Here is a 14,861-nt window from a genome sequence, read left to right as displayed (position 1 = left end):
GATTTTTCACGCCAGGAGGAATTTTTTCTAATTTTTCATCAATTTTCCGCTGGCCTTAATTGAATAATCTTCTGTTCACTTAAAAGAAACTTCCCATTTTGGGTAATTATTTGTGGAGTCATTGCTATGCGTGTTTTGCATTCTGTACTATGCCAGAAATCCCTGATCTATATTCTGCTGCTTTTCTGTCCTTTTTCTCACATTACATTACAAGATAAGAGATTCATCGAGATGAACCTCTTATCTTGAAGAAAGGCACTTACAGGCCTAATAAAGTTTTATTCAAGCAATTTGATGATGGGATAGAGTACTTTTCCAAATTGCATGGGAACTTGCAGGAACATGTGATTAACCGTGTAGGAGTAGTGATGAACAGGATGAGAGCCAGCTGGCATCTCTGTGATGATAAACTCTGCAGACCACAGTGGCAATTTTGCTCTTGGAACTGGTACAGCAGTGCAGTGATTGTCAAACTTTTCTCTTGTGAGGGAGCCAGTTCAAATATTGACACACTCCGGAGGTGGGGGAGAAATCCTGCCAAGTCCTTCTAAAAGACAGTGCCTGCTAACCAAAGGAAAACCATGAGGATATTGCGGAAAATAAAAATATTAACAAGTCATCAGATAAAGAAAAGTACAAAAATTGGGGTTGATGGCCTTCGTCTGAAACCAGCAGTAGTTGATTTGGGGAAATTTGAGGAGAAATGTATGACTTCATTTTGAGGATAAGGCACCTGATCAGTGGTGTCCGTTGACTGGACCTGGATATAAATTGGGTACCCTGCCCTACCCAACAGTGTAGTGGATCTCCAGGCAATATAATCTTTTCCAACTCATTATTGAAGAACGTACAGGGTAACCACTTCAGAAGTAGAAAAGTTCTCAGTGACTTTACACAACCGTAACTTTGGCCTTAAGAGCCGAGGTGGTGCACTTCCAGCTACTCATGCACCTGGCTGCAACCCTAGTGTAAACTCTCCAAATTTGGTCAAACTGGCCACCAGAACAACCTGATTTTTATCTAGCGTTTTATTGGGTCATTTGGGGTTGTCGTGTGGTGCACGTGATCCATTTGTTGAGTATCGGTGCTGCAGGTATCCCCTCATGCCAATGTACGTTGGTCGACATTTCGGGGGTCCATGCTGAGATAATGGGCCTGGTCTACTCAATCTCTCCTCATATGACAATCCCACCATCCAGTCTGATGCACCTTCGTTGCACTCCCTCTATGGCAAGTATACTTTAGACCAAAACTGTACACAATACTCCAGGTGTGGTCTCACCATGGCCCTATATAATAGCTGGGCAGGCCACATTGTCCACATGCCAGACATGAGACTCCCAAAGCAAGCGCTCTACTCGGAACTCCTTCATGGCAAATGAGCCAAACGGTGGACAGAGGAAACATTACAAGGACACTCTCAACGCCTTCCTGATAAAATGCAACATCCTCACCGACACCTGGGAGTCCCTGGCCAAAGACTGCCCTAAGTGGAGGAAGAGCATCCGGGAGGGCATTGAGCACCTTGAGTCTCATTGCCGAGAGCATGCAGAAAACAAGCGCAGGCAACGGAAAGAGCATGCGGCAAACTTATCCTACCCTCCCTTACCCTCAACGACTGTCTGTCCCACCTGTGGCAGGGACAGTGTCTCTCGTATTGGACTCATTCAGCTACCTAAGGACTCATTCTAAGAGTGGAAGCATGTCTTCCTTGATTCCAAGGGAGTGCCTTTGATGATGATGATGATGATGATATAATAGCATCAGCGGCAGGTCGGGGCCATAAAAGGAGTGGCGAGCGGTCCGGGAGCAGCGTGGCGGCATGCCACTGCAAGGTACAGCGCAAGTGGGTGCAGGAGGGCAACAGCAGCGAAGAGGGCAACTGGATTGGATGTCACCATGACCCAGGTCAGTGACTGGAGCATGGGCAGGTACAGCAGGAGCAGCGAGGTTGGGGCACAGGAGCGTCGAGTGATTGTGGAGCGATGCTATCGGGGCCCAGGAGAGACGTGAGTTTGGTGCCAGAAGAGCCGTGGGCCCAGGGGCAGCACGGGCCAACCCACATTGCAATTGTGTGCACACTAGGTCTGTGCAGCAGAACTAGTCTCCAGTCGTCTTGGTTAATCCTTGCCACTGGACCAAGACCTAACTCTGTCAAACCCGTGTGGTGGCTGGTGTGCAACGGCCACCACACGTTAAAAAAATCCACGCACAGGCATCTTCCACCCTTCAGGTTGTAGTTTGGGATCTGGAATATTAGGTCCTTCATTGAAACACCTGTGAACTCATCCCTTCTTGGTGTGGAAGCAAGTCATCCTCGATACGAGGGACCGCTTATGATGATGATGATGAATCTTAGCGGTTTTTTTGGGCGGGAATCCGGTGGTGGCGGTTTTTGATCAAATTCCAGCCCATATTGTTTTATCATCACAATGGACAATGGCAGTTGAAAAACCAATACTTTTCTCTGCTGCCAGACTTGCAGCATTTTATATTGTTGAGGAGATAGCAATTTCAGCAAAATCTGTTAAGTGAATTGGCAACCAAAAAAATCAGCTGACGAATAACAATCCTTTTCCAGCTAAGTACATTCATCCAGAGCAAACTCATGGCACAATCAATTAGCAGATTGAGGTATATTTTGTATTGTATAAAGTTAAAGAAAAATTATTTTACTTAACTTTCACTATAAACTGGTGAGAGTTTAGTAAAATAATATTTGTTTATCTTTAAACTCTGAGGAAAATATATCCAATTTGCCCTCCAACTCTGGGGCACGTTTTGAATCTAGTTCAGACTGGTGCAATTAAATTCTCCTCTCCCTGCTGGTGTCAAGATAGCTTGAGAACACTATTCAATAAATAAAGAAATTTCGGACCTTTCATGACCACTGCACCACAGCTCTTTACAGCCAATTAAATACTTTTGAAATGTAGTCACTGTTGTAATATAGAAACCATGGCAGCCAATTTGCACACAGCAAGGTCCCACAAACAGCAATGAGATAATGACCAGATGCTCTGTTTTAGTGATGTTGGTTGGGGGATAAATATTAGACCAGGAAACTAGGGGGAAACTCCCCTGCTCTTCTTCAAAGTAGTGCCAGGGGATCTTTTAAGTCCACCTGAGAGGGCAGATGGGTCTCGGTTTAATGTTTCATCTGAAAGACAGCACCTCCAACAGTGCAGCACTCCTTCAGTACTGCACTGGAATGTCAGCATAGATTTTGTGCTCAGGCCTCTGCAGTGGGACTTGAACTCACAACCTTCTAACTCAAACGTGAGAATGCTACCACTGAGTCACGACGGACACTAAATGTAGACTATAGATGACGTAGTGTCATGGTTATCAAAGCTCAAAATCTTCAGAATGGTTGATGCAGTACAGTTGGATGAGAACTAGTCAAAGCTGTGCACATTTAATAATCCTTTTAGCAAATATGTATAGACCAGAATGCCATATGGTAATCACCACAGCTTCAACCATATTCTAAAACATTATGCCAGAGACACAAAGGTGTCATTGAAGGAGTAGGAATTATTACAGGTGAGTTGGGGAAGGGACAGATAGAAACATTACCAAAGTTGGGGAAAAAAACCCCACAGCGGAAAAAGAGAGGAATTGAGAAGCTGAATAGGATCAAGTCAAAGTATAGCTTGACAGTAGAATACAAGAAATGTACAGAACTGTATGCAGTCGATACATTGATCCGAAACTACCGAGCTGAAACCAACAGCACAGGTGACAAAGCTGACCAAATAACCATGTGCACCACATCCTGTCTCTCCACGATAACAGGAACGGCAAAAGCTGACCAAATAACCGTGTGCACCACATCCTGTCTCCCCACGATAACAGGAATGGCAAAAGCTGACTGTTATGTATGTTAACTAGGTTTTACCTGCCACCGGAGGGCGCGACTGTCGGAGTCCTAATGGCCATTGGCAGACATGTGCAAGCCGTGTATATAATGTTGGCAGCCATGTTGAATCCTCACTTTAAGAATAAATAAACTGGAGTAAGGTCATGCCTGAACTAGCTCACCGTACTTAGCATCGTGGAGTTATTCAATACTTAACAATTGGCGACGAGTTAAAAATACAAACTTTCACGCAACCATGTCTGTTGGAATTTTTGAGAGATTCGTGGAAGGGGAAGACTGGGAGAATTTCACTGATCGCCTCGACCAGTACTTTGTAGCCAACGGAATGGAAGCAACCGATAACGCAATTAAGCGCAGGGCGGTTCTCCTCACCGTTTGTGGGTCAAAAATGTATGGTCTTATCAAGAATCTACTCTCACCGACTCGACCAATGGATAAGACTTACGATGAATTGTGTACGCTGGTTCTGAACCACTTTAAACCGAAGGAAAGCATCATCATGGCGTGGTATTGTTTCTATACGCACAATCGCTTCGAGGGCCAGGATGTGGCGGAATTTGTCGCTGACCTGAGACGTCTCGGTGGGCCGTGCAATGTCGGAGCTACGTTGGAGGAAATGCTGTGGGACTTGTTCGTGCTTGGCATTGGCCACGAGGTCATCCTTCGAAAGCTGCTGGCTGCTGAATCTCTAGACCTGAGCAGGGCCATCACGATCATCCAGGCATTCATGTCCGCGGATGAAAACTCGAAACAGATATCTTCCTAGCATCAAAACTCACCGGCAAGTACTGTGCATAAAATATCATCGGCAGGCAGAGCTGCACATAGCAGGGCCTACTCGTCCGCGTTCTTATGACCTGTATCTGCTCAAAGTCCGCCATCGGGGGTGAATCAAATCTCGCCTTGTTGGCGTTGTGGGGGTTATCATCGGCCCATCAATGCCCATTCAAGCAATACGTATAAAAAGGCTGTGCAACAATGGGGCACCTTCAGCGAATGTGTCTGCAACCGAGCAAGCGTGCTGCGACACACACCACGTGGCTAAGGATGATCGAGTCAGCGTGGATCAAGCAGCACAGGCAACTCAACCCGAGGTACAGGACGAAGATGTGTATGGTGTACATTCTTTTACCAAAAGTCCTCCGATAATGCTGGAGGTTAAATTAAATGGGGTTCCAGCTTCCATGGAATTGGACATGAGTGCAAGTCAGTCAATAATGAGCCAGAGGGCTTTCGAAAAGCTGTGGGACACTAAGGCAAAAAGACCCAAACTGAGCCCACCTGCGTACCTACGCCAAAGAGCTCATACCAGTCATTGGCAGCGCGGCAGTAAAGATATCGTACGATGGAGCTGTGCATGATTTATTGTTCCAGGCAATGGCCCAATGCTGTTCGGCAAGAGTTGGCTTGAGAAAATTAATTGGAACTGGAACAATATTAAAGCCTTATCATCAGTGGACGACACTTTGTGTGCTCAAGTGCTGAGCAAGTTTCCCTCATTGTTCGAACCAGGCATCAGCAACTTCACAGGAGCCAAGGTGCAGATCCACCTAGGCCCGGATGCAAGACCCGTCTATCACAAGGCTCGGGCGGTTCCGTACATGATGAGGGAGAAAGTCGAGATTGAACTGGACAGACTTCAACGGGAAGGAATCATATCACCAGTGAATTTCAGCGAATGGGACAGTCCAATTGTCCCGGTGTTGAAAAGTGATGGCACGGTCAGGATCTGCGGCGACTACAAAGAAACGATCAACCGAGTCTCGATACAGGATCAGTACCCGTTACCCAAGGCTGACGACCTGTTTGCAACGCTAGCTGGGGGGGGGGGGGGGAAAGTAATTCACCAAATTGGACCTGACCTCCGCTTACATGACACAGGAGCTGGTCGACCGTCGAAAAAACTGCTGTGCATCAACATGCACAAAGGGCTGTTTATATACCACAGATGCCCTTTCGAATTCGCTCAGTGGCAGCTATATTTCAGAGAAACATGGAGAGTTTGCTGAAGTCCATCCCGAGAACCGTCATGTTCCAAAATGACAACCTGATCATCGGTTGTGATGCCACCGAACACCTGCACAACCTGGAAGAGGTTCTACGTCGTCTGGACAGAGTGGGACTCAGGCTAAAATGCTCCAAGTGCGTTTTCATGGCACCAGAAGTCGAATTCCTGGGGAGAAAGATTGCAGCAGATGGCATCAGGCCTACGGACTCGAAGACAGCGGCCATCAAGAATGCACCCACACCCCAGAGTGTGACAGAGCTGCGTTCGTTCCTGGGTCTATTTCGGTAACTTTCTACCTAGTTTGAGCACATTGCTAGAGCCCTTGCACAGGTTGCTGAGAAAGGGCAATAACTGAGTTTGGGGCAAATCTCAAGACAGAGCCTTTGAGAAGGCCAGGAACCTGCCATGTTCCAATAAATTATTGGTGCACCATGACCCATGTAAGTGGTTAGTGCTGGCCTGCGATGCCTCATCATATGGGGTTGATTGTGTGCTCCAGCAAGCCAATGTATCAGGCAAACTCCAATCAGTTGCATATGCATCCAGAAGTCTGTCTAAGGCTGAAAGAGCCAATAGTAAGGTAGAGAAAGAGGCTTTAGCATGCATTTATGGGGTTAGGAAAATGCACCAATATCTGTCTGAGCTTCGGTTTGAGCTTGAACAGAAGCCGCACATTTCATTGTTTTCTGAGAGCAAAGGTATAAACACCAATGCCTCGTCCCGCATCCAAAGATGGGCACTGACATTATCCGCTTATGATTATGTTATCCATCACAGACCAGGCACTGAAAATTGTGCTGATGTGCTTAGCCGGCTACCATTGCGCACAACCGGAGTGGAAATGCCGCAGCCCGCAGATTTGCTGCTGGTCATGGATGCCTTCGAGAGCGAGGGGTCACCTGTCATGGCTCGCCAAATTAGGACCTGGACCAGCCAGGATCCTGTACTGTCAAGCGTAAAAAGGTGTGTCCTGAATGGAAATTGGTCTGCCATTCCCAGGGAAATGCAGGATGAAATTAAGCCTTATAGCCGCCGCAAAGATGAATTGTCTATTCAGTCTGATTATCTGTTATGGGGTAATCGTGTTGTTATGCCAAAAAAAGACAGGGAAACTTTTGTGCGAGATTTACAGAGTACCCAGCCAGGCGTTGTCATGATGAAGGCCATTGCCAGGTCTCACGTTTGGTGGCCCGGCATTGACTCGGACTTGGAGTCATGCGTGCATCAGTGCAACACTTGTATGCAACTGAGTAATGCACCTGTGGAGGCTCCACTGAGCCTGTGGTCATGGCCATCCAAACCGTGGTCAAGGATCCACATAGACTTTGCCGGCCCTTTTCTCGGCAAAATGTTTTTAGTGGTAGTAGACGCTTACTCCAAATGGATCGAATGCGTAATCATGTCATCCAGTATGTCCGCAGCCACTATTGAAAATCTCCAGGCCATGTTCACCACCTATGGCCTGCCCGACGTCCTTGTCAGCAACAACGGACCGTGTTTCACCAGTTCGGAGTTCCATGAGTTTATGACCCGTAATGGCATCAAGCATGTCTTTCCCTTTCAAATCCGAGTCTAACGGTCAAGTGGAGCGGACTGTCCAAACCATTAAGCAGAGCCTAAAACGCGTGTCTCACGGCTCCCGACAGACCCGTTTGTCCCGCATTCTGCTCAGTTACCGGACGAGACTCCACTCGCTCACTGGGGTCCATCCTGCTGAGCTGTTAACTAAGAGAGGCCTCAAAACCAGGCTCTCCCTTGTACACCCAGATCTTAATGATCATGTCAAAACCAGAAAGTAATGGCAGCAATGGTACCACGATCGCACGGCCATATCACGTGACATTGCTATTCATGACCCTGTGTTTGTCTTGAATTATGGTCATGGTCCAAAGTGGGTTGCTGGCACGGTTTTGGCCAAGGAAGGGAACAGGGTGTTTGTAGTCAAACTGTTAAATGGCCAAAAGTGCAAGAGGCACATCGACCAAACCAAACTGCAATTCACAGACAACCCAGGACAAATTGACCAACCAACACACATCCAACCATTAGCTGACCTTTGTGTCATTCACGAAGACGAACCTACCATTCCCGACAGTCCTGTCAGACTGACTGCTCCGCAATGCAGCAATGGTCCTACTAACTCACCCAAGCTTGGGTTCGAACTGAGAAGATCAACCAGGGAGCGGAAGGCCCTGGACTGTCTCAACTTGTAAATACAACCTGTACCAAGGACTTTGGGGGGAATGATGTTTTGTATGTTAACTGGGTTTTACCTGCCACCGGAGGATGCGACTGTCGGAGTCCTAATGGTCACTGGCAGACTCGTGCAAGCTGTGCATATAATGTTGGCAGCCATGTTGAATCTTCACTTTGAGAATAAATAAACTGGAGTAAGGTCATGCCTGAACTAGCTCACCGTGCTTAGCCTCGTGGAGTTATTCGATACTTAACACTGACCAAATAACCGTGTGCACCACATCCTGTCTCCCCACGATAACAGGAATGGCAAAAGGCCGTCAAAAACAAAACGTAAATCCCTGATTTTGGAAGAATTTCCAGACACAACATTAACCTTGTCACCACTGTCCAATGGGAAAGCTGTGAAAGGTGTTCAAATGGAATAAAACTTAATGAAGATAGAAAGATGGTTAAGAAATATATCCAGTCCTGCTCGATGGTAAAGCACCACCACCTTGATTGTTCCCGGGGCCACCAACAGAAATATTGTCGTTCCAGAATGACTGCTCGAGCCAAAAACTGTTCACAACAACGCAAGAACGAGTAGGAAGAAAACAATGTAAACGACTGAGGATATTACCCTTTAAATTACCCGAGATGTCTGCACTCCTCTAATTCTGCCCTCTTGAGCATCCCTGATTATAATCACTCAACCATTGGTGTCTGTGACTTCTGTCGCCTAGGTCCCGAGCTCTGGAACTCCCTCCCTAATCCTTGCCGGCTCTCTACCTTTCTTTGCTCCTTCAAGAAGCTCCTTAAAACCTACCTCTTTTTTGGTCATCTGCACTAATTTCTACTTATGCAGCTCGGTGTCAATTTTTGAATCTCATAATACTCTTGTGAAGCGCATTGGGACGTTTCACTACATTAAAGGCACTATATAAATACAAGTTGTTGTTGTTGCTTAAAACCACTGTCATCAGCAAATACACTGAGGGGGCCTGGACCCCAACAAACTGAATGGAAAGCACCAGTATATTGCCTGTACAACCATATTGCAGCGAGAAGCCAATAAGTACATGAGGGAAAAAGGCAATCTCTCGTGTTCCAAATATTAACAGTACTCAGCAAAAAATTCAACAGAGAAAGTTAATTTAAGAAAAAATTACACATTCTCTATTCAACCTCATTATGGTCACTTGCACTGCTGTAGAAATCACACCTGCTGCAACACGGAAAGCCTCAGTATGCACAGAAATTAGAAGAGTCCACGGCTTAAATCTAAAAGAGTGAAAATTCCCTAAAAGAGTGAATTTCACAAACCTCCAGTTGAGGCTGCGGCATTACTTGTACAACATTCCAATGGAATTCCCAAATAAGCGTCCTTTCAGAAACTAAAGGCAGGTTAAAATCGACCAGGAACACAAACCGCATAGAGATTTTTAAGGAATCTCTTCTGAAGTGTTTTTTTTTCTTTGCATGGGAAACACCGCCTTGTTTACTTACAGGTGAGAGAGTGATGTAAGGCCACTGAATGCTCCATTGGGGATGGTGGAGATGTCGTTACCATGTAAGGTCCTATTTTGAAAAAAAACTTTTAAAATTACATCAATGGTGATAAGTAATGACTATATGTAAAATACATGGAGCAGTCATGCATTTGAAACATGAAAACATTTCTGAAGATGGACTATTCTCTCTGGAAAGTGTCAGTTTGCCACAGTTAGCAGAATTTCAATCGCATTCTATGAAAAGGTGAGGGGTGAAATCTTTGTTTTATTTTTACATAACAGTGTGGGAGAACAGCAATTGTGGAGAGGGCTCCTCCACCAGAGTGAATAGTTTCTCTCTAGCTACTTTATCAAACCTCAATTATATCATCCCTTAATCTTTTATACTCGAGAAAATGCAAGCCTATTCTAGGCAACCTGTCCACATCATTTAACTTTGTTAGTCTCAGTATCATTCTGGTGAATCTGTGCTGCACTCTCTCCAAGTCCAATATATCCTTCCTAAGGTGGGGTGCCCAGTACTGCTCTCAATACTTCAGGTACTCACAGTACTCCAGATCACCCGTTAAACATCTGTACTCAAGGGGCTACAAGCCTAGACTGACCTCAAAATCTAATCCTTTTAGTCCAGTATCATTCTGGTGAATTGGGCTGCAATCCCCCAAGGCCAACATATCCTCCCTGAGGTGCGGGGCCCAGAACTGAAAGCATTGCTCCAGGTGGGGTCTGGCCAGAGCTTTATACAACCGAAGGATAACTTCTACCCCTTTGTATTCCAGCCCCCTCGAGATAAACAGCCTTTTAAATTGTATTTTGTAGCTGTCCAGACCTGCTCAGTCCTTCCACCCTTCAGATCAGCTGGGCTGACAGATATGATTGGCCCATTGCAGGCTACCTGAGAAAGGGGAGGGGTGGATGAAATTGTCAACGACACACTGAAAAAGGGGGTCAGTGGAGAGGAGCAGCAAGCAGTTTGCTTTTAATTGCAAACTATTATTTTAACGATATATTCTTAACTGACAGGATTCTAGTGGAAGGATCAAATATCAGTGCCTCCATTGACAATGCCAATTAGAGCTCAGATGAAGTGTGGAAGGTACAATTTCCTGACATGCTGTGTTTGAAAGATAGAAAATACTTAACAATATATATTCCTGCTCATTGGGAATTCTATTCAGGTTTAGGGACATGTCTGAAATTGGCAGCAAATTAGTTATTGACTAATAACTCCACTGCGCCTCCAGTGGGAGGAGAGGCTTTACAAATCCTGCCTGTGTTTTTCTCTTTCAATCCTCTGGCATTTCAAAGCAATATATAAGCAACATAAACAGATTGCACACTGTCACTGTGAGGTGACACTACCCGGAGAGGTTTCGGTTAGTGAATGATGGGATGCAGGGACACTGGAAGTTGACACTGCTGTCTTAAAGGCTCCCAGTGTCCCTGCTCTGCTGGTTTTGAATTTTCTCTTTTGGGAAGAAAAGCTGCGGGATGGAAGACTTAGTATTAATTTTTACTTCTACCTACCCCAGCGCCCACCCCCCAAATCAATTTTCTCCTGAAAGCTGATTCATGCTGAGGTATCACATCCAAGTGACCATTTTCCATGTGATCGCCCAGACAGTGAGCACTGACAGGATATTCAACCATGGAGGACTACATTGCTGAACATGATCCTGTCCTTGCCTGACATTCAAAGACATACACCATCCACTGGATGGCATCAGGAATAGCAGCGATGGCTGATTTTTCCCTTTCCTAACGCAGGGGTGCTGAGGTGATTGGGATACTATTACCCAGCAGACATCGGGTTCTCTTCTATAAGAAATCAGTGAATAATGTGTTCCTTCTGATATTATCCCTTTGCATTTGCTATTCAAAGCAAAGTGAACCTCATGCTTTCGACATAACTGATCCAGGCTCAGGGTTCACACCTGTCTTTCAGACACACTGAGGAGGTTTCATGGACATGACACATCAGCAAGAGGGTCATCAGTCAGATGAGAGTGTGTTAGGCAATCATATCACAAGTGGATTCTGTTCCATCACCTATTCCTCCTGGTTTAAGCGTTGTTTATACAGTGGAAAGCATGTTTTTATTATTTTTTTACTAAATGATATAGCAGTGCAGTTTGTCACAGAGGTTTTGTATTTCTTCAGCTGGATCACAGTAGCCTCGTGCTCATGGTGCTGGACTAGCAACACCGAGTTATGAGTTCAAATCCCATCTTGGTAAGTTAGGAACTGAATTCAATAGTGCCAGAATTTACATAAGAACATAAGAAATAGGAGCAGGAGTCGGCCATTTGGCCCCTCGAGCCTGCTTCGCCATTCAATAAGATCATGGCTGATCTGATCTTGGCCTCAACTCCACTTTCCTGCCTGTTCCCCATAACCCTTATTGCTTAAAAATGTCTATTTCTACCTTAAATATATTCAATGACCCAGCCTCCACAGCTCTCTGTGGTAGAGAATTCCAAAGATTCACGACCCTCTGAGAGAAGAAATTCCTCCTTATCTGTGTTTTAAATGGGCGACCCCTTATTCTGAAACCATGTCTCCTAGTTCTAGATTCCCCCACAAGTGGAAACATTCTCTCTGCATCTACCCTGTCAAGCTCCCTCAGAATCTTATACGTTTCAATAAGATCACCTCTCATTCTTCTAAATTCCAATGAGTTAGGCCTAACCTGCTCAACCTTTCTTCATAAGACAACCCCCTCATCAACCTAGTGAACCTGTTCTGAATTTCCTCCAATGCAAGTATATCCCTGCTTAAGGAGACCAAAACTGAACGCAATACTCCAGGTGTGGTCTCACCAACGCCCTGTACGGTTGTAGCAGGACTTCCCTGCTTTTATCCCCCTTGCAATAAAGGCCAACATTCCACTTGCCTTCCTAATTACTTGCTGTACCTGCATGCCGTTTGTGTTTCATGTACAAGGAACCCCAGATCCCCCTGTACCGCAGCATTTTATAATCTCTCTCCATTTAAGTAATCATTTGCTTTTTTATTTTTCCTACCAAAGCGGATAACCTCACATTTTCCCACATTATACTCCATCTGCCAAATTTCTGCCCACTCACTTAGCCTATCTATATCCCTTTGCAGATACTTTGTGGCCTCCACACAACTTGCTTTCCCACCTATCATTGTGGATAATCTACTGTGAACAATCTAATGCTGGATTGTTGTGTAAACCTAATCGGTTCACTAATGTCCTTCAGGGAAGAGAACCTACCTAAATTACATGGAATATACAGCACAGAAACAGGCCATTTGGCCCAAACCGTCCATGGCAGCAACCTGATCGGGACTATATGACTGATTTAATGCCCTCATGCAAGTAGGGATAGGAAACATTTACCAATATCATCTAAGAGCAATTAAAAAAAAAACATTGTTTACGAGGTTCCATGAGATGAAAAGTAGCCTTGAGGGAGCAAGAGAAGGATTGCAGGGAGGAGGTTTGTGAGAGAAAGAAAGGGAGTGAGGCTTGTGATGGAGAGAACGGGTGTTGAGAGGTTAGGTCATTCTCAAGTGGCACTCAAGTCCAATAAGCAGTACCTCATCATTCCCAATGAAACAAAGCTCATTCCAATTATTGCCTGTTCAATACTTACAACAATCTCAGAGATTTCAGACCATCGAAAGCATGAACTGGAATGCACCTCAACCGGTTGTAGCTTAAAATCCTGAGGAAAATATACATTAAGAAGGATTTAAATGACGATTATGGACCGAGATGGGGGGTTCTGAAAATTTTAAACAGAGCTAGGCACAATTTTTCATCTCTCAGTAATAATTAATGGGATTCTTATTTGGGGTTTGAAATCCCTCTATTTTCCCCTGGTGGCCTGGCCCCGGTTACCATCTGCAGTCAGTCACGAGGCTGGGCAACAGGACTCTCTCAGTGTTAATCCTGAGTCGGCCGACAGGAGCTGTGTAACTGGGGAAGCAAGCTCACTTTACAGTCAATCAAAGAGAAGAGACCTACAACTGCCTCAGTCTGGGCTGGACTCCGAGCCGGAGCCCCAGAAACAAAAGGCCAGTGCACTAACCCAGTGCACCTCTGAGTTTTGGAAAAATAACAAAAAACATAAGACAAACTTTATATCCTCCATACTGCAGCATGCAAACTAATTCAGTATATTCATCCACAATTATTAGCAGTAACACATCCTGATATCAGTAGAAATACAAGTATAGACTTGCGTAACAATAATAGCAAACATACTCTCAGTACAGTATCAATAGTAACACACCCACACTTTAGATCTGTTAGTAGTAACACAAACTAGTGATATCAGAAGGAAGGCACACACTAACGATAATAGTAACATGCACATTATTAGTAACACGAACACACACTACTAGTATCAATAATAACGCAGATGCACACACTAGTGATATAAATAGAAATATACACACACCAAATAATACAGGGAGCCTTAAGAGGCTGGACCCTATACTCACAGCGTTGAGAGTTGCGACATGTTGCTGAAGCTGGAATTGCTAAGCAGACTGATACTGTTGTTGCTCAAATCTCTGCAAAAGGGAAAGACAATAAATGCAATCACCTGTGTCAATTGTCCAGCTAAAGCAAGCCCGTGACAGCAAAGTAATGTCGAATTGCTTAGCACTCTATGTCCTCTTAGAGACAATAATAGCCCTGACAGTTAATCATAAAGCAAGGAAAAATAATGACGAGCTCACAATGCGTGCTATTATTAAATTGCAAATTGGCCAGTAAGTTCAGGGGAAGGAGATATCCAATAAGTGACAAATCGCCATAATTTGCTGATTGATTTATGCTGCTCCGCTGTTGATGTCGCATAACTGGCAGCTTGAACTCCATCTCCCCGTTATTTTTAAGAACTTACAGTATTTGCACACTAAACTCATTAAAGTTAGGCCATGTACTGAACAGCACAAGTACCTTTTTAACAACGTGATCATTGTTACTGAAATGCAAATCAACCTCTCTGACTCAGAAATGGAACAATTTAAACTGTTGAGTCTCATTCCTGCATGTAGTAAATGCTTAGAGATTTAAAAAAAATGTTTACATAGTTGTCTTAACTTTTCCCTTTTGTCTTTTTATATCTCTCTTTTAATCCAATCTTGTTTTCCCTCTCTTGATTTCACTTTCATGCATTTAATTTAATTCTAATTCACTTTATTTTCTTCTCTGTCATTCCTGTTTCTTTCCCAATCCTTAAATTTCATTGGTTAAGGAGATAGATTGTTGGTCCCATTGTTCACTAAGGTCCCAGATGCC

At 44.7% G+C, this 14,861-nt stretch overlaps 1 protein-coding gene across 2 annotated transcripts in view; it reads right to left on the bottom strand.

Moving 5' to 3' along the window:
• Positions 1 to 14,861, bottom strand: part of LOC139263049 (slit homolog 3 protein-like) — a 625,025-nt gene that overhangs the window by 77,959 nt on the left and 532,205 nt on the right. For both annotated transcript variants that reach the window (XM_070878558.1, XM_070878557.1), the window contains 3 exons: positions 14,057 to 14,128; positions 13,204 to 13,275; positions 9,576 to 9,647 (listed from right to left, as the gene is read on the bottom strand). In XM_070878558.1, coding sequence (XP_070734659.1) covers positions 9,576 to 9,647; positions 13,204 to 13,275; positions 14,057 to 14,128 — 216 coding nt within the window. The remainder of the gene's footprint in view (positions 1 to 9,575; positions 9,648 to 13,203; positions 13,276 to 14,056; positions 14,129 to 14,861) is intronic.

Source organism: Pristiophorus japonicus, chromosome 4 (genome assembly GCF_044704955.1).
Source record: "Pristiophorus japonicus isolate sPriJap1 chromosome 4, sPriJap1.hap1, whole genome shotgun sequence".
NCBI lineage: Eukaryota > Metazoa > Chordata > Chondrichthyes > Pristiophoridae > Pristiophorus > Pristiophorus japonicus.
This window is presented reverse-complemented; position numbering and strand designations above follow the sequence as displayed.